Raw genomic sequence first — 19,971 nt, forward strand, 5'->3', positions numbered from 1 at the left:
AATTTAAACTAAAGTAAGTTTCTAGTCCTTTTGGATTTAGGAAAAAAGCTTAAAAACTTGAACCCCTAAAGGCTCAAAAACCAGGAGGCAAATAAAAAGACAACGTATTTATTATTTTTAACTTCTCATGATTTTTATGATAAGTGCATAATTTTGGGAGACCAGACTCGTATTTCTGAACACTTGGGGCTGGCCACACAGCTAGGAGCAAAATTTTGCTCTCAATTTGGTGTAACTGAAAACAAAATTTGTCCCTGGGCATCTTTTCCAAATGTTTCTTTCAATTAACATAAAACAAGCAAATAAACAACTAGGACTTTCCTGCAAAGGAGAATCAGATGAAGACTCCAGTCATCTGAGTCCAAAGCAATGTATATTAATTGTTAAAAAGGAAAGCTAATTTGTCCTTAGTAAGGTTCAGCTTCTATCTTCCTGTTCCTTCCCATAAATTGGAAACAAATCTGCAATAAGTTTGCCAATCCAATTCATAGGCCTACATTATTTTCTCTTTTAGGTAGTCTCAAAATATTTCTTCCCAGTTTCTGCTTTTTCCCATTCGCATCCTTCTTATGACACAATAAGAGTCAATTTCCTGTAAATGAGGCATTTACAGTAATAATACACATCTCAAACACCCTTTGTTGTCTGGTTCACGCACTAAAGAACGCCTCCTTGCACATACATCATATATACACACTCCCACCTTTTCAAGAATTACACAAGTTGAAGGATTTGCACACAGAAATTCTCTTTTGTGAAAAGTTATTCCATCAATTAGTTATCAGCTAAGGTTTAATATTCTTACTATCAATACACTAAGTTCAAGAGTATGGAAACTGTGGGCAAGTTAAAACATTAGTGCCTAAAACTGGGCTCCTAAATCATGACTTAGCTGCTTAAATAAGTGACCTGTTTTTCAAAAGTGCGGGTATCCAGCAGCTCCTGCTGCAGTCACAGGTGGATGCTGGACACTGAACACTTGAGAATTAGGATACTTGTTCAAATACCTAAATACTTACTTAGTAACTTAACTTTAGGCACTTAATTTTATAAGTATATCTTGGTCTACATACCTAACTTTAGGCACCAAAGTCCATATTGAGGAATTTAAGCAAGTGACCAGATTTTCAGAGCATCTCAGCACAAACCTCGAGTCAAAGGGAAGTGTAGGTGCTCTGCACCTCTTAGAATCAGGCTACTTTCTGAGGTGCCTAAATTTAGGTATCCAGGTTTGAAAATGTTGGACTGTATTTGGTTGGGGCTTTGCCACTTGACAACTAATGAGCTCTCTATGGGATTGATTTAAAGCCCAGGGAAGTCAAATGGAGTCTTTGCACTGACTTCAACATACATTGGATCAGGCCCTTTGCCTGCAATATAAAACATGCCACAACAATAAATGATTGTTTCTTGGTTTACTAACAATTTATTTGAAGTTGCCTTCATCTTGTTGCAATAAATCGAGTAAGGAGTAATGGTGTCTCTTTATGAAAAAACCCTGGCAACTTTTCAGCCTTCCAAATCACTTTCCTTGAAAATCATTTTGTTGCAGGATTCCTCAGACAGTCTTATCAGTACACCAGAACCAAATAAATCTGTGCATGAACACTAAGATACAGTTTGTGTATACAGATTTGTTTATCTTTGGAGCAGAGACAATAATGCCATTTAAGACAAGAAGATATATTTTATTAAAATAAATCACAGGGCAAGTCCACTGAAAACAGTGAGGAACCAATGGGAAGCCAAGATCAGTTTCTGAGCTTGGTCCCAGGCTTGGAGCACTGTGGATCTCATGGGAGAGAAAGTGTCTCTTATTCATACCGGTCAGTACAAGGAGTGATTCCATAATGGTTCTTCCTACTCCACCGGGAGTTTCACCCAGTCTTCCTATAACAGAGTGGTGTTTCCAGGAGAAGGTGTGTAAAATGGGCAACAAGACATGCTCAAAAAGAAAAGAAGTACTTATGGCACCTTAGAGACTAATCAATTTATTTGAGCATAAGCTTTCGTGAGCTACAGCGCACTTCATCGGATGCATACTGTGGAAAGTGTAGAAGATCTTTCTATATACATACAAAGCATGAAAAAATATCTCCTCCCGCCCCACTCTCCTGCTGGTAATAGCTTATCTACTATCAGAGGCTTGTTCACCTGCACATCCACCAATGTGATATATGGCATCATGTGCCAGCAATGCCCCTCTGCCATGTACATTGGTCAAACTGGACAGTCTCTACGTAAAAGAATAAATGGACACAAATCAGATGTCAAGAATTATAACATTCATAAACCAGTCGGAGAACACTTCAATCTCTCTGGTCACGTGATTACAGACATGAAAGTTGCTATATTACAACAAAAAAAGTTCAAATCCAGACTCCAGCGAGAAACTGTTGAATTAGAATTCATTTGCAAATTGGATACAACTAACTTAGGCTTGAATAGAGACTGGGAGTGGCAAAGTCAATATGCAAGGTAACCTATTTCCCCTTGTTTTTTCCTACTCCCACCCCCAGACGTTCTTGTTAAACCCTAGATTTGTGCTGGAAATGGCCCAACTTGATTATCATACACATTGTAAGGAGAGTGATCACTTTAGATAAGCTATTACCAGCAGGAGAGTGGGGTGGGAGGAGGTATTTTTTCATGCTTTGTGTGTATAACAAGATCTTCTACACTTTCCACAGTATGCATCCGATGAAGTGAGCTGTAGCTCACGAAAGCTTATGCTCAAATAAATTGGTTAGTGTCTAAGATGCCACAAGTCCTCCTTTTCTTTTTGCGAATACAGACTAACACGGCTGTTACTCTGAAAGACATGCTCAGAGGACCTGTTCTTGACCCCAGGGAATCTCTCCATTGTCCTTAGTGGATGTGGAAAGATTAAGGACTCTTCAGCTTCATACATGGAACATTAAACTAACTGTAAGTTAAGGGATCTGAGAAGCCTAAACATCTGGCCGTCTTCCTTTAACTATCTATTTTTAATTACTGTTTAATAAAATTCAGTTAAGTACAATTGGTAATGGTTCCTTAAAAGAAGCCCAGGACAAGAATAGCAGAAGTACTGAGAGTCAGGATTCAGGTGCATTGGCAGCGCTTACACAGCACCTGCTTCTAATCAGTGCTATTAGTTTGAATTTATCTAAAAAGCTTATTGAAATGCTTCCACTTGAAAATCTTGTTTTGTCGTTGTTGAATGCAGTTACTAATACTGTACTTCGCAAGAAGCTTTTGAAATAAATATCTAGCAAAATGCTACTATTACTAGGCAACATTTTATACCCTAGCAGACCCCTTTGTAGTAGTTTTATAGTAAATCATTTTAATGGAATAATTTAAGTCACAGCTAAATTTTGCACAAGATGATTTATCTGTTTGTAATCGAAGATGAGGGAATTTCATTTGCTATTGAACTAGTGAGTGGAGGAGACTTTATTAATGCATCTTTGCAACAAAGATTAATGGAACGGTAGTAAGTCAGCTGCACCTACGTGATGTTAGTTTACAGCAGGCATGGCCATACCTGAAATAAGATCTATCATAATAAGATCTAATGTCATGCATAAACCATATCGCATTCATAAAAGGATTTTTTTGGTAGGCTGCTTTAATCCTGGCTATTTGATTCTCTTAACTTAACAGCAGAAATAAATCTTTTTTTTTTTTGCTTTTATCTATTACTGTTCATCATTCTGTGTCAGAAATGCCAAATTCCCATTTCTAAAAATCTAAATATTTTACCATTAAAATCAGTTTGGCTTAATGAAATCTGCTGAGAGAGGTTATTTTAATACCAATGTAGTTAACTGGTATGTTTTAAAATTTTCTTATATTTACTGATATTCTTTCATTGTGCTCCACATGAAATCTTATAAAACTAGACAATTACAATAATAAAGCATATTTTATAAACGGTTATTAGTTAAATAAACAAAATGTATCTTCAATATTACTTGAAATAATTTTGGTTTTTTTAGCAAAATATTTTTTTTCCCAGATAGTGTTTCCATATCTTTCACTTGATGTAATTCTCAGGTTTTTTTCCCTTTCAAGATGCGTGCCTATAGCATTAAAAATGGATTTAATTTTGCTGTCACTTCAGCACTCTAGTGTCAAACATGTCCTACATTTCAACAAACCTTCCTGTCATCCTAATGGTGCACTTGATGAGACATTAGTGTTCTCAGAAACCACTAGACTGAAAAGCTGCAGGCTGATCTACTATATGAGGACCTTCTTCCAGAAACTTGGCTTTATTATCCCCTGCTATGCATTTTATACATAAATTTACCTTGGTAATAATTGAACTGAACGTTATCAAGCTTCTGACACTACTGGTTTCCTTTCATCCTAAATCAAGTACATACACTAATAAGAAGCCAGATCACGAGCTACTTGAAACCATATAGTAAAGAACCATATCCTCAAACTGGTAATGAAACATATCTTAAGGAAAATAATCTCTAGAATAAAGTTTCCAAATACACATTTGCAACATGATAGATAGATCTGTATGTACGTACAGTACGATAGCCCTTTTAATAACAGAAGACTGCTGACAGCTTTGCAATAAACAGTGAACTAACTTCAGAAGGACAGGTTGGCCTCCTGCACACATAACAAAAATAAAACCATCTCCCACCCAGCATCACCCCACTACTAACACCTTTAGTGAATGAGTTATGCTGGCAATTCCAGACTCATGCCCATAACACACCTGACACATATATTTTGTTTAAGCAACAAATATTATACATTATCACCGTCTATTTTAGATAGACAGAATAAATTAATCTACAGAGATTTCTAAAATGAAGTCATTATAATATTTTTCTCTCTCCTAAGTATCATGAGTGCACCTAGGACACTCCTGAAAGAGATAAAACTACAGTGAATAAATTTTATAAACCTGTTTAAATTAACTGAAGTGGCTTATCTTTACAAAATGTCACAATTTTATGGTCTGATATCTCATGACCTTCCAGAAATAGAAACTATTTTCCTATTTCATTAAAAAAGGGGGATTTTCCCAGCTCCCCTCCAATGGAATAAAGCAGCCACTTCTATTCCTGATGTTTTGCAAAATGTTGGTCTTGAAACAAGTTTCTGGGTGCAGGACAGAACATTATCCATTCTGCACTGCATGGCAAATGGAGATGGAGAGGAAATTCCAGATTCTAAAGGGAGGGAGGGCAGGGGAGAGGAAACATTTTTGTGTCAAGTTGCTTTAAAAAAATGACAGCTGTTAGACTACTCAGAGGTTTGGAATGTTGGAAGTAGTCCCAGAGCAGACCGATTAATGGAAGCATAGAGGTGAGGCAGTCAAAGATGGAAGCTAAATGCAATTTATCATATCATTCCACAATTTATAAACAGGAATACCATCTCCACATTGATGGTACTTCAGTTCCATTGACTTCCACAAAACTTTGACGAGATTTAAACATGAGCTTACAGGTAAGCATGTGCTTCATTGCTTTCCTGAACAGAGATGGACTTAAGCATGTGTTTAAATGCCAGGCTAAATCGAGGCCATAGGTAACTAAAGTAGGTGGGCATAAACAAAGGGGAAAGTAATAGGAAATGTATTATCCAGCTTAAATTTTAAATAGCTCATCAACACAGTGAAGCAGAATGCACACTTTGTAATGGCATTGAGCTCTTATTCAGACAGTGGTTTTACAACAGTGGATTATGGGATTTTGTATAATTTTAAACCCTGATACTACATCGATGGGACTCTGTAGGAGCACAAGGGGCTACACGCACACATAAGGATTAGTCACTTGAGTTTGTAGGGTCAAGCTTCTTGTCATAGCTGACAGCTTCCTGTATACTAAGTAATCTTTAATTATTACATTTATCAATTAAAAATAGATATTTGATGCACACAAGTTTACCACTAGATTAAATAATTGCACAATCAAAAACCTAAACTGTTATTTAATATAATGGAATACCTCACATCCACCTTGGCACTGAAAAAAATTCACCTTTTGTTTCTTTTCACTTATCTAATTTAATGGTGGAGGAAAATGACAAAGTAACAGCTAGGAGATGGAAAATGTTTACTTATCTATGAAACAGGTACAGTACAGACAGCAGTTGTCTATCAGTCTTACTCACACTGCCCAGCTCATTTGACTCAACATTGATCTCACAGGACCACCCATAGGGGGTAAAAAATTTGCAGTCTTCACCAGTTTATTATCTGTCTCTCTACTGAATCACCAAAAGTGTTGATTAGTAAAAGCTAGAATGGTGATGTGGGGTGGGGGTTGTGATATAATCCTCTAAGGACGACATCAAAATGCCCACCCATTGCTTCTCATAACTTCTGGTCATTACTGAACCAGGCCAGATTAAAACTGGTGACCTAGGTGACAGGTGATCTTACAACTGACCCTTTGGGCAGATTTGCAGGATTGGAGTACTAATGTTTCTCTCTCGCTTCATTGTTACTCATTCCAGTTTGTAATCTGAATGGTACCTGATCAAGCATGGATTCAATTTGGGACTCAATTCTAGGACAAGTGAGTGGATCCTCACAAACATCAACGACCTAAATAAATTGGTTAAAAAAAATAGAAGGAAAAGCACAATATGTTTTAACACGGATATATTTGCCCGGCTCATGATACATTAATTTCCTTCTGTAAAGAGCAGAGATAGACACTTATTGGTTACAGTGCTAAAAACAATTATTAGTTTCTCCCCTGGGACCACCCAGACTGTGATCAGCTTTTCAGGCTGAAATGAATGATTGAGCTCTTGTCTGAAAAGAATTAACAGATGTACATTCTTGGCCAAAACATTTTAATTAAAAAAAAGCCCTTCATGCTAAAGAGGACTATTATTTCTTTGTACAGTATTATTCCTCCTTCTTGTCTGAGGATGTTCAGTTCACCTGACTGCCAGGCATCTATTTCATGAACAGTCATCGACTACAAAAAGTTTCTTATTATAAAATAGAAATGGATGAGGAGGAACAGTTTAACCAGCTGACGCTTCAAGTCAACATTCATCTTTTATGACTGTCCACTTCAAATTGACTGTCCCTGTGAACATTAGATAGCAATACTTTATTATTATTTATAACACTACTGATACCATTTCAAAATATGAAGTAGACATCATGAACAGATATACATGAGTGAAACTGAACTGGTAATTTTACAGTCATGGAAGAAAATATCTGAAATGTGGTTCAATGAACAAGAAAATGAAATTCAGAGGAAAATGAACTAGAATGGAAAAATAAGAAAATCATTATAAAGACACAAACCATGACCAGTAGCTGTTTTCACTGACTAGTTAGATCAAAACAACAAGGAAAGGTACATCTTCATTTAGTAGACACATCCTAGCAGCGTAGCATATTAAGATAATTTTCTGGGACAGCAAGGAATTCAAAGAAGTTTCACAGAAATAGAACAACCACCATAGAAAATAAAGTTTAGGACCAAGATTTTCAAAAGCAGCTAGTGGTTTATTTTGCCTAAACTGATAGCTTAAATTTGGCATCCAAAATTTGAAGCACCCAAGCTCACTATTCACTTTTGAAATTCTTGATAAAAGGATTTTAGATACAAGTAATTTTGATGAACTTGAGATATTTCCTTCATTTTCAAGTAGTGTATGTACTCCTATTCTACCTGTTTTACATTCAGAAATAGTTTTCTAATGACTATCAATATGTATTTTATTAACTGTAACAAACCCTTTTAAAAATACACTGGCATACAGTTATTCCATGCAGAAGGAAAAACTGCATTATTTTATATGTCAAGTGTGATAACAGTTGACAAAAATTGTGAACAAATTAATCATTTATTGGTGGGGAAAACAGTTTCTTTGACAAATATTACATCTTGGGAATTGAGTGACTACTAAAAATATTACTTGAAAAATATGTATGAGATAATTGATAAAAATAGTTCAGTTATTCATGAATATTATTCAGCCCATTCTATTTATATTATGAATGACTGTAGGCGATAATGTAGATTTTAAAATTATTTTTACATATAAAATGATAATACATAATTGTGAAATCAATAGGGTGGCACACATGTATCTGAAAGTAAAATTTGAATCTATGTGCATTATATAGCTTATGATAGTATACCCTGATGTGTTCCTGATAATTTAAATTACATAAGCAGAATTTATTAAACTATTAACACTAGTTATAGAATGAGTTCTCCTGACAAAGCGTACTGTCATGCTAAAGTTCTACATTAGACATAACAAAATATTCCTTCACTATAAAAGAACTGAAAACTCAGCCATAGGAAATGGACTGTGTGTTTTTCAAATTTTTGTTCATTTCCTGATCTGGCTAACAGTTCCATTTCCCTTCCCTCTTATACAGAGTGATAATTCATTAAGTGTTTCAAATTATACTGCACAAAAAGCAAATGTTTCTGTTTGCCCTGCATGTATTTACACACATGACTAAAATATATCAAAAGAGTTTGTAATTTTGTATCCACTTAGACCTAGCACTTTTTTGTAAGCCATTTCAAGTAATCTGCACATCACTTGGTACCATAATTGCTGGTAAATTGTCTGTATATTGGCCACCTTTCCTTTTGGTCCCTCTTTCATAAAACCCTTTTGTACGATCGTCAAGCAGCTGTCCTTTGTTCTTTAATGTTCCTAGCACGGCTCCCCAGCAGAGAACACTTTATAACATAAAGTGCAAAGTACCATTTTCACAGCAGGGACCACAGTGTTCGTCTTCAAAAAGAGGCATTAATAAAATGGAACTGTAATGAACATGCTAATTCTGGTCGTAAGGTATTGTACGTAGTCGGTTGCATTCTCACTAAAAATCTGCGAAGTTTTTACTATGGCTCTTCAAACTTCTCTTAGTGAATGCTTTTGAGATAGATATATGCATGTGTCACATGCTCTATCTTTCTGACCCCATCCACACAACTTTCTACCATGCCTATGACCAGCTAGAGGCCCAATGGACTAAAAACACTGTACACACGACAGATGGTTAAAACCAGTGAATATTACCCAGGCACTTCCCCAGCAAGCTGGCTCTTTTGGCACATGGTAAATTTCTTGTGACCAGCTAGGTACGTCATGATCTTGCCAATGGATGGGCACCCATAGCAAGGCCAGTGTAACTGGTAAATCCAGTTCCCTGTTCTTAGTTAGCACTGTGCAGTCAGACATCCCACAGTGCATTGTCCCTCAGAATAAAGATGTCACTCTGTGTGTCTGACTTCCAGGGACTCTAATCCCCATGCGTAAGCTGCCCTTGATGGCTTTTCCCGGTTACATCACCCAGAGGAGCAAGCCAGTTTAAAATGGCCCCTGCCCACCTCAAAATCACGAGGTATTGAGAGAACATGGAAACAAATTGTCATTATTTGTGACCCATCTTCTGATATCAGGAAAATAATAGTGCTTTGAATGCATATCTCTCCCCCCACCCCCTTGCTATTTTTCAAACTCTGGAAATTGCTCTGAACCTCTTCCATTGTAATAAAAACAATGTCCTTTAATTACACTTGTCATATCAATGGCCAGGGAAACACTGTTAAATACATAACTCACTTTTTATTATATACCATGATTGCTTGACATCGCATCAATCACTTTATAAAAGCAGCTTTATAGCAGAGATATGAGAAAAGCATCTCAACACAAAGATTTTGCTCCTCTTGCTCCTTGCCGATTGACAGTGTGAGCAGAAATACTGGCACAGAGAATCCATTATTATGCATATTTGCTCAGATGGTAATCACAGAGCTTGTAGTGAGATGGGAATGTATCAGGATCCAGCCTCAATTTCCAAGTGTCTATGAAGCACTTTGCTTTTAATTCACAGATAGTACAGTGAACAGAGCATGCAGCCATGAGTGTAGGGATATACATCCGCTCTATGTTGTTTTGCTTTAGGCGGTTTCAGTCTCGTAAAGGTGCACTCAAACACCACTGTGACACAACAGTGGCAACAGATAAAGCAGCATTTGTTGACATGCTTACAGTCTTGGCATGGCTTCATCAGCAAAGGGTTGGCTGGGTTCATGAAAATCACCGCTGGCACATAAATGACACCAACATCTCTACCGTGTTAGTGGACTAGCATTTCAGTCTTCAGTGGAGAAGGACACAACCCTTTGCCTTGGCCTACTTTTCACGTAATGCTTCAGAGTGATGAGGGAAGCTGTTATCTTTTCTGTCTGCCACCTCTTCCATACTGTAAAGCACCAACTCCAGAAACTAGGGGCTGCAGCATTGCTCGTAGCACTTACTGACCGGATACCGTGGTTCTGAGCACAGTTGAAGAATCTAAACAGAAGAGGATAGGCACAGGCACAGGCAGCTCCTGCTGAGCCACTGTGTGATAGCTGTCCAGAACTTCCCATAGAAACATGATGAGGCAGACTACAGGATGGAGGCATACAGATGTGGTTGTGATGGCAAAAAAGTTACTGCATTGAGACAAACTGAACCAAGTTATTTGTAACCACTTAAGCTGACCATACCTTTAAATGATTAAAAAATTTGTGAGACTGGGCCCTTTCTTGCGTGGGAACATCCCTCTGCCTCATCAACCCTCATGGCAAAAGGGTGGCAAAGCTTGTTAATTCTGGGTCAAATCCTGACCTTCCACTGCAAGAGCTTGGATGGTTTCAGATGCAGCACAAATGTTGTGCTGGTTCTCGGGGAGCACAGGGAGGCAGCATTTGAGGAGCTTGCAAAAGAGATGTGTACCACCTTCACAATGCAGAGCGACATGGGGGCTCTCTGGTGGATTAAGCCTTGAGGGGGCCTGGATCCAATCTACTCAGATCTATCTATCATACTGACATGGCCCCCATCACCGTAGTATTTGAGTGCCTCGTAGTTATTCACATACTTATCCTTACAGCACCCCTGTGATGCACAGAAGTACTATTGTGGTCAAAGTACAGGTGGGGAAGTGAGGCATATAGAGAATAAGTGACTTGCCCAAGGCCACACAGGAAGCACAAAGCAGTAATTGAACCTACATTGCCTGAGTCACTGGATGCTAATGCCCGAAACACTGGATCTAATAAAAGAAATGATCAACCACAACATTGCCAAGTGGCTTCTAAACCTGCAACCTCATGCTACCTGCCACCTAAAGCTACCTCACGCTCTCCAGTTGGCAGATCCCAATTCTCTCTGGCATTATTACACCATTCCACACCTCATGGATCAATGTGTATATGGGCCTCCTTCCATCTCATGGCTTAGATCCATGGATCTTGCTTTAATCGAGCCCCAAACCAGAGGATCTCAGCTACTTCCCTTTATCCTTTTAACAAAAACTGTAAGCATTATGGCTGGAGACTATAAAGTTTCTCTTCGATTTTTAATCATTTTAATTTTTTCCTTGTTTTCTTACCAACTTTTATTTATCTCCATCATGTGCATGTACACTCTCATTTATTATTGTAGGGCTGTTCATAAGAGGTAGAATGCTGACATAAGTTATTTTTAAGGAGTATTGAACCATTTGAGTTGGAAAGAAAGACAAAGAAAAACCTGCATATACTTTACAACAAACAGCTTACATTGCAGATGGGGGTGGGGGAACAGGTAGATCATATTTTTAGAGCCAGCCAGTTTTGACATGGGTGCCGATCTTACACCCATTTAAGTATTCATTGTTGTCAATGAGAAGAGGATAAGTCCCGGTGTCTCTCTACTACAGAGTAAGGAAGAAACAGTTGATTCAGAACTGCATCTTTAAAAACACATGCACAGACATTTCAATGAAAAGACCCAGGAGGCCTGTAAATATATTTCAGTAGGTAACGTGTTCTACCCTTCATTAAATTCTGTACGCAGAGAATACACTTTACATCTGAATTTTCCCACTTTTTTTTCCACATTCTTAATTTTTAAATGATATTTATTGCTATTAGAGAGACAAGGTGGGGGAGGCAATATCTTTTATTGGACCAACTTTATGTTGGATAAAGAGACAAATTTTTGAGTTCACACAGAGCTTGTCTTCAGATCTTACTGCAAACAACAATTATTGCTATGTAATATGACTGTTTTGGGGGCTTTTTTAATTTATGAATTCATAAAAAACTGAAAAGAATATGATTTCTGTCATTTCAAACAATAGAAACAACTACTTTGTTCAGGGAGTTGAACAGGGAAGTTAAAATATGAACCAAATGATCAACCTTTCCATTTTTATTAACTGTGGCTGGAAAATAAATTAAAATGATGCCAAACACAGCCAAGTTAACACTAGAGATAACATTTGAATTTTTAGCAGGTTTATTCATGTATTTATTTTCATTATGTCAGGTACTTCTGAGGAAAATTTTTAAATATATATCATACATACACAGTGTTCTGATCCTTTTTCATCAGTGATGTAAACAACATAATTGCTTACACTGATTAAAAAACCACATACAAATAAGTTAGTCTTTCTTGCTACACAAAAATCCAGTTCTTTGAAAGCAGCACAAAGGGAAAAAAACAAAATAAAGAAAAGCAATCTCTATATCTCCCCAAATGTTTCTAAATGGTGGGGCAAAGAATAATAAAACACAGAGCTCCAAGGATTATCTTCTTTTAATGCTGTCTGATAGTTGAAATTCTCATCCCAGTAGACACAAACCCTAACCCTGACCCTAACCTTCACAAACTCCCTGCTGTACGTTTATGTGGCTGGTATGGTGCATTTTGTGCTAGTGTTTTGACGAAAGCACCTCCCTCCAAAATACAGAGTGGACAATGCACTGTAGGAGGGATTGGCAAGCAAGTGAGGAAGGGACACATTTCACATGTCAAAACAAAGTTCCTATCTGTCTCCAGAAGAATGAACAACAGATACAAAAGGCCATTCGATTACTAGCATTTACTCCAATGGGAATATCATTTGTAAGTGAGTCCATAGGTTTGGCACTAAATCTTATATTCCAACTCCAGGGTTGAAAAATTAGATGATCCTTTCATTGGCCTCAATAACAATGTTTGCTAAATAAATGAATAAAAAGATGTAGAAGATGATATGCATGTCTGAGGCTGAAGAACAGCATGTTTGCGCCCAGTACTTTGGAGAAAATGTTTAGCTGCAGCTCATCCTTATGTAAATACTGTTTCTGTAGTTTCACCAAGGTCAGTGGCAGCATGGGTAACTTTCTGTATAAACGCCAATCATGCAAATAAAAGCGCACAAGACAGCACTAACGTGCAAATCAGATGCATTCACAAAACATGTTATTGTTTGCTTGTTCTAGCCAGAGTCTTCCCATTTTTCCTCCTTATTTTACTTTCTTTGACCTTGCATTTTCTTCCCCACCCTGTTCCCTGTTCAGTAAGATGGAGCCATTAGAGAGTCAAACATCCAAAAGAAAACCAAATCCAAATTTCAAACAAGGAAGTTCCCATTTTCCAGCATTCACAATACGACAGTACCCTCCAAAAAGAAACCTTAAACACTCTTTCTTTCATTAGTTGTAGAAAAAAAACAAAACACTGCAATGATGTAATAGTTTTGACACTATCAAAGAAAATAAGTTATTGTCTGACAAGGACTTACCACGTAAAACAGTGAGTCTAGTGGACACACTTATTTCTCCAACACTATTGGAAGCAACACATTCATAAATAGCTTCATCTCGTGGAGTCCGCAGAGGCTGTATTCTGAGAACTGATCCAGATCCATCATCAAATTCTATTACCTATTGAAGGAAACAACAGCTGTCACAGGTGTTGTTACAAATGCCTACCTCTCAGCTAATTCTATGTGTGCACGATGAACTATCAATATTCATAACCTCAAAGCCAGTTTCATTTTTCATATATACACAGAGGCGAATTCAACAGTGACTTAGACTGTAGTGTACATTGGTTATACAAACAGATGTAAGTACGCTTAAGTGGCAATGCAGTGTAACATACATAGATCCACTGAATATCAATGTAAGTGTAATTTACATGGAAGGGATTAGTGACAAAAAGCAACTAACAGGAAGGTGTAAGAAAGCATATTCTTACTTTAGGCCCCTCATACTTTCTTATATCCCACTAACACTCTCCTGCTAGTTGCTTTTCCTGTTGCACTCCACTCCACATCTTCCCCCTTTCGCATGTAAGCTGAATTTATTTTGCACTCACATCAAATACAAATAGCTAAGAACTATACTACTTCTCCACTTAAAGCCAACATAAAATTCACTCTTTTGTTTACACCATGTTTGAATGTGGCCCAGACACTTCCAAAGGACATACCCCTGTTTTCTCCAGCTGTGAATTTGTTCCATGTATAATTAATATTAGCGGATAATATCATTTATATAGAGTGTGTCCAGCTTAGAGACAAAATGAAATGACTGTGTTGTTCTTGGTAGTGGTGTGTGGTTGTTATTTTTGAATAATTTACATAAGAAACTTTCATTCCCCCATCTGAATATACATCTGTAGTCTGGAGCTAATAGGACTGCTGCCTCTTCCCTCCACTGACTCGGGGAGATAAATCAATCATCTTGTCAGGATGTTGCTACTCTCTACAGCAGCCCACTCACCACAGGCACCACATGCACCTTCCCTAGCAACTAACTCAAAAAAACCTCACTTTCATTAACTATTTCTTTCTTCATTAACTATGTACAACAGTTTGGGACTATCATCAGCCTGGCTATTAGGCTGGGATGCCAGATTCATGGATTTCTTCAAAATAATCTGGTGTTTGGTCAGAAAAATAAAATTTAAATTTCTGCTTAAGCTCCCTACTATGCTCGAGCTAAGAGACTAACACCCTTATAGGTAGACATGAATTGCTCATAGGAAGTACAGTGCATTGTATTTGTCAAAGACTAAGTCACTAAGACCTCTTCTTCTGACTGCTGCATTCATTCAGTCAGGCATTGAAAGTAAATCATAGAATCATAGAATATCAGGGTTGGAAGGGACCTCAGGAGGTCATCTAGTCCAACCCCCTGCTCAAAGCAGGACCAATCCCCAACTAAATCATCCCAGCCACGGCTTTGTCAAGCCTGACCTTAAAAACCTCTAAGGAAGGAGATTCTACCACCTCCCTAGGTAACGCATCCCAGTGTTTCACCACCCTCCTAGTGAAAAAGTTTTTCCTAATATCCAACCTAAACCTCCCACACTGCAACTTGAGACCATTACTCCTTGTTCTGTCATCTGATACCACTGAGAACAGTCTAGATCCATCCTCTTTGAAACCCCCTTTCAGGTAGTTGAAAGCAGCTATCAAATCCCCCTTCATTCTTCTCTTCCGCAGACTAAACAATCCCAGTTCCCTCAGCCTCTCCTCATAACTCATGTGTTCCAGTCCCCTAATCATTTTTGTTGCCCTCCGCTGGACTCTTTCCAATTTTTCCACATCCTTCTTGTAGTGTGGGGCTCAAAACTGGACACAGTACTCCAGATGAGGTCTCACCAATGTCGAATAGAGGGGGACTATCACATCCCTCGATCTGCTTGCTATGCCCCTACATATACATCCCAAAATGCCATTGGCCTTCTTGGCAACAAGGGCACACTGTTGACTCATATCCAGCTTCTCGTCCACTGTAACCCCTAGGTCCTTTTCTGCAGAACTGCTGCCGAGCCATTCGGTCCCTAGTCTGTAGCAGTGCATGGGATTCTTCTGTCCTAAGAGCAGGACTCTGCACTTGTCCTTGTTGAACCTCATCAGATTTCTTTTGGCCCAATCCTCCAATTTGTCTAGGGCTCTCTGTATCCTATCCCTACCCTCCAGCGTATCTACCTCTCCTGCCAGTTTAGTGTCATCTGCAAACTTGCTGAGGGTGCAATCCACACCATCCTCCAGATCATTTATGAATATATTGAACAAAACCGGCCCCAGGACCGACCCTTGGGGCACTCCGCTTGATAATGGCTGCCAACTAGACATGGAGCTATTGATCACTACCCGTTGAGCCCGACAATCTAGCCAACTTTCTACCCACCTTATAGTCCATTCATCCAGCCCATACTTCTTTAACTTGCTGGCAAGAATACTGTGGGAGACGGTGTCAAAAGCTTTGCTAAAGTCAAGGAATAACACGTCCACTACTTTCCCTTCATCCACAGAACCAGTTATGTCATCATAGAAGGCAATTAGATTAGTCAGGCATGACTTGCCCTTGGTGAATCCATGCTGACTGTTCCTGATCACTTTCCTCTCCTCTAAGTGCTTCAGAATTGATTCCTTGAGGACCTGCTTCATGATTTTTGCAGGGACTGAGGTGAGGCTGACCGGCCTGTAATTCCCAGGATCCTCCTTCTTCCCTTTTTTAAAGATGGGCACTACATTAGCCTTTTTCCAGTCATCCGGGACCTCCCCCGATCGCCATGAGTTTTTCAAAGATAATGGCCAATGGCTCTGCAATCACATCCGCCAACTCCTTTAGCACTCTCGGATAAGTGCCAGGTCACTGTCTTGCAAATTTATAGTACCGCAGCAGATTCTTGTTTGGCCCAGGAGTTATGTCATGTCCCTTGTTGAGTGTCACGTGACTCTTAAAGAGGCAATAGACCCCTTCTGCCCCTTAAAAGATCCCTTGACAAAGCAGAACAACAGTTCTTTCTTGGGAGCATAGAAGAAAAAAGAGATTTCAACTTCCTGAGCTGTTGGGATCTCTGGAAATAAAACAAGCAGGTCAAACTTCTGTGGGGGAGTCTCACCCACCTCTTCATTGGTTGCTACATTTAAGCCATACACATTCCATACGTGTTTGGGCAGTATTGCTATCATGTGCAAATGACAGAATTTACAAGCTCTAGCCCATTTGTCCTTAGTTTCTGTACACTAATGGGTTTTTGCATATGTAAAGTCTAACATTTAAATGCAAAATGATAGCATTCAAAAATACATATGCAAAGTTGTACCTGCACAAATGCAATGTATGTTTTGAAAATCTGACTCTTAGAGTTCAAGTAGGGAATACCAGGATTTTCCTTTGCCTCATATTGGAATTAAAAGGATAAGAGATTAATAGCAAGACCCTCTATGAAAATTGAAGGGTCACCTTCTGTTGGTAAATGATAATAAAAAGTTTTTGTTTGCGGGCATGAGACAAATGCAGATTCTCCCATGGTCGGCCTTGTATAGAGCACTGGGCAGGATGTTGTTGAACCAGGCCCAGTCCCACAGACTGCAGCACTGATCACCAGCCTCCATGGTTTTGGACTCAGTTTGTATGGATGTTACCTCACTGTGCACATCCTAAGGCTGGTTTACTGGCTTTTCTGAGACTGGGAAGAGTCTGAGGAACAGCAAAATAATATGTGCTTTCTTGGGGAGAGGTCAATGGCACAGCCCCACATACTGACTTCCTTTTCTCTGTTCTTTAAAGAAAGCCACCATCTTGAACAAACCTAAAGGACACACAGACCTCCCTCCAGTGTGAATCAAAACAGGATAGCTGGTATATATGACGTGTGGGCTGCTATGGAGGGAGAGGAGGCTCCACAATCCTAAGAAACAGGTTGGTACAACCATTTGACTCAGAAGGAGAATGTCAGGACTGAGACGTGGGCAGTCTGACCTAATGGTCAGAGTAGGGGTAGTCAGGCCTCGTGGTCAGAGCCAAAATCAGTATCCAGAAACTAAGACAGAGGTAAGAGACAGAATCAGAGTCCAGGAACCAAGCCAGTGGTAAGAGCAGGAATCAAAACCAGTGATCAAATAGGAGTCAGGTCCAGTGCGGCAGCCAGTCAGGAAGCCCCTTAGTTGCTCAGACAACTTCCTATGCGTCCTTCTGGCCAATTGGAAGGGCTGGCCATCATCCCCAATTAGGATCTTTCAGGGCAGTGCCTCTGGGAGGAGTCAGAGTTCTGTGAGCCCCTCATATGCAGTAGTTCTGGGTCAACTCCCCAGGGAGAGCCAGGGTGTGAAAGCTGCCTGAGAATCTGTGGGCCCAGGTTTGAGACTGTGGGCCTTTACAGAGAAGCCAAATCATTGCAGAATGGGGAAGCTTCAGCAGATGAATGCTACTGATATTCCCTTTAGTTGCACATTACACTATGGATTAGATATACGCCACCAGCGGTTTTGCTCATTTGCTTTTTGGAAGGAAAAGATTTTTATCAGTAACTGTTGGTAAAAATTAATTTCACTGCACACACACCAACCAACAAAAACAATATTTTCATTGATAACCACAGCAATTTACAGATAAGCAAAGCAAGAAAAATGCTACTTGAGAACTTATCAGAATTTTATTTTAGGACATTTACTTCATAGTATTTTGACAAGTGATGTTAACAATCGTATTTTAACAGTTATAAAGCTTTAACTTTTTGAATCTCAATGTCTACTGTCATTAAAAAATTATTGTCTTGACCTCCCCCAATTTCCTACAGCTGTGAAAATTTAAATTTAAACTGATAAAATAATTTTAAAATGCTTAAAACCAATACTTTGTGCAATTGTGAAAATCAGGAAAAATATGCTTAAAATAAAAAAATCCATTAAAATGATAAAAACAAATATTAAATTCTGCCAAGCCTATTTATGGGCTAAAAATGTTACCTCCTGAACAGTATGGACAAAAGAACTGTGAGGTGAAACCCAGTTGTTCTGGCACTCTGATTCCAAACAAGATAGCTTCCAAACTGTGAAAGGGACCTCTAATGGCCAATAATTTTCAAGCCGAACTTTCTAATGCATGTTGTTTGAATGGATTTCATGCAGAAAAAACACCATGCAATGTTCATTCATAATATATATTTTCTGTATGAAAGGTCCGCCCTATGCCTTAAATTTCTGAAATGATAAACTGCTCCTATAAATTATTGGGCAATACCACATACTTGGAATTGTTCAAACAGGGAGCAAAAGCACTTTTATAATGAGAGAGATGCAGGTGAAGCCTCCTTCCTACTGAGTAATGAAATTCAGAAAGACACATAAACATTTATTTTAGTGAATAAGGGAAAAACAAGAATAGTTATTTGAGACCCCTGCAGTTACTGTTGAGGTGGAAAGTCCAAAATGTTCCCTGTTTCTCCATGTGCCATTTCTGAATCTAATTTCTGCTGTTGCTCTAATTTCCATCTGAAAATTCTACAGGATGAGTTAATGGCTTTTTTCTGGAGAGGGAAGAAAGCTCCTTAAAGTGTTGATGTGCTTTCTGTTTTAACTAACTAGCTTTTCAATGCTTTATAATGAAAATTACCTGTTAAATGTTTCATAATTCACTGAAACATGTCCTGTCCTATTTGAATATGCACTCTTGTTCCACATACCACTTAAGGACTTTTTAAAATACATTTTACATCATATATTTATAGTTCAGTTCAAATATTTTATGGAAGTAAAACATGCTTATCTTTTAGCCTATTCTCCCATAAAACAAATACAGAAATAAACATAAAATGGTATATGAAACAAATACAATATAATACTGCAAAATAAAACTAAATCAACACAAATACAATACTCAGACATATACATGATCTGTCTGACTGTTTGTTGCTCATCTTCAATGTAGATTTTGTGACCATTATGGGACAGATTGCATATCCTTTATTATAAAGTGCCTATTCTCCTCTCACTCCAATTACGTAAAAAAGAGATAGTCATATGCATTGAAAGCTGTAAACAATTACTTGCATTGAGTGGAGAGAACACATCTTAAAATCCTTTGACAACTATTTTTCTTATTTTTCTTACTGAATTAAATGCACTTGCAAAGAACCATAATAACTAGTGAAAGGTTGCTAGATCTTGTATGATACCAAAACATGAGCTGATTGCTTTTAAATACTCTTAAAATAAAACAAGTAGCCCACATAAAAAATAAAATGTAGCCTTTGCTCTATTGACATAGCAGGACTAATTTACAAAGCCATATGTGAGTTATCAACTCAAATACCATTAAAAGCTAGCACCCTGGGTGAGTGCTGTGAAAAATTATCCCACCGCATTTTGGTTTGTCTCTTCATAGTCAGAGGCACAGACTTAAA

The 19,971-nt window shown here is 38.3% G+C and overlaps 1 protein-coding gene across 43 annotated transcripts in view; it reads right to left on the bottom strand.

The window, feature by feature from the left end:
- Positions 1-19,971, bottom strand: part of PTPRD (protein tyrosine phosphatase receptor type D) — a 624,822-nt gene that overhangs the window by 281,735 nt on the left and 323,116 nt on the right. For 42 of the 43 annotated variants that reach the window (XR_013635846.1, XM_073345345.2, XM_078852933.1 and 39 more), the window contains exon 4: positions 13,568-13,709. Coding sequence is in view for 41 of the 43 variants with exons in the window: in XM_073345345.2 (XP_073201446.1) it covers positions 13,568-13,709 (142 nt within the window). In the remaining 2 variants the exon portion in view is untranslated. Of the gene's footprint in view, positions 1-11,573; positions 11,668-13,567; positions 13,710-19,971 lie in introns of those variants that run through there. The other variant, XM_073345374.2, reaches the window with a different exon arrangement.

The sequence above is a fragment of the Lepidochelys kempii genome, chromosome 5 (genome assembly GCF_965140285.1).
Source record: "Lepidochelys kempii isolate rLepKem1 chromosome 5, rLepKem1.hap1, whole genome shotgun sequence".
NCBI classification, from domain to species: Eukaryota; Metazoa; Chordata; order Testudines; family Cheloniidae; genus Lepidochelys; species Lepidochelys kempii.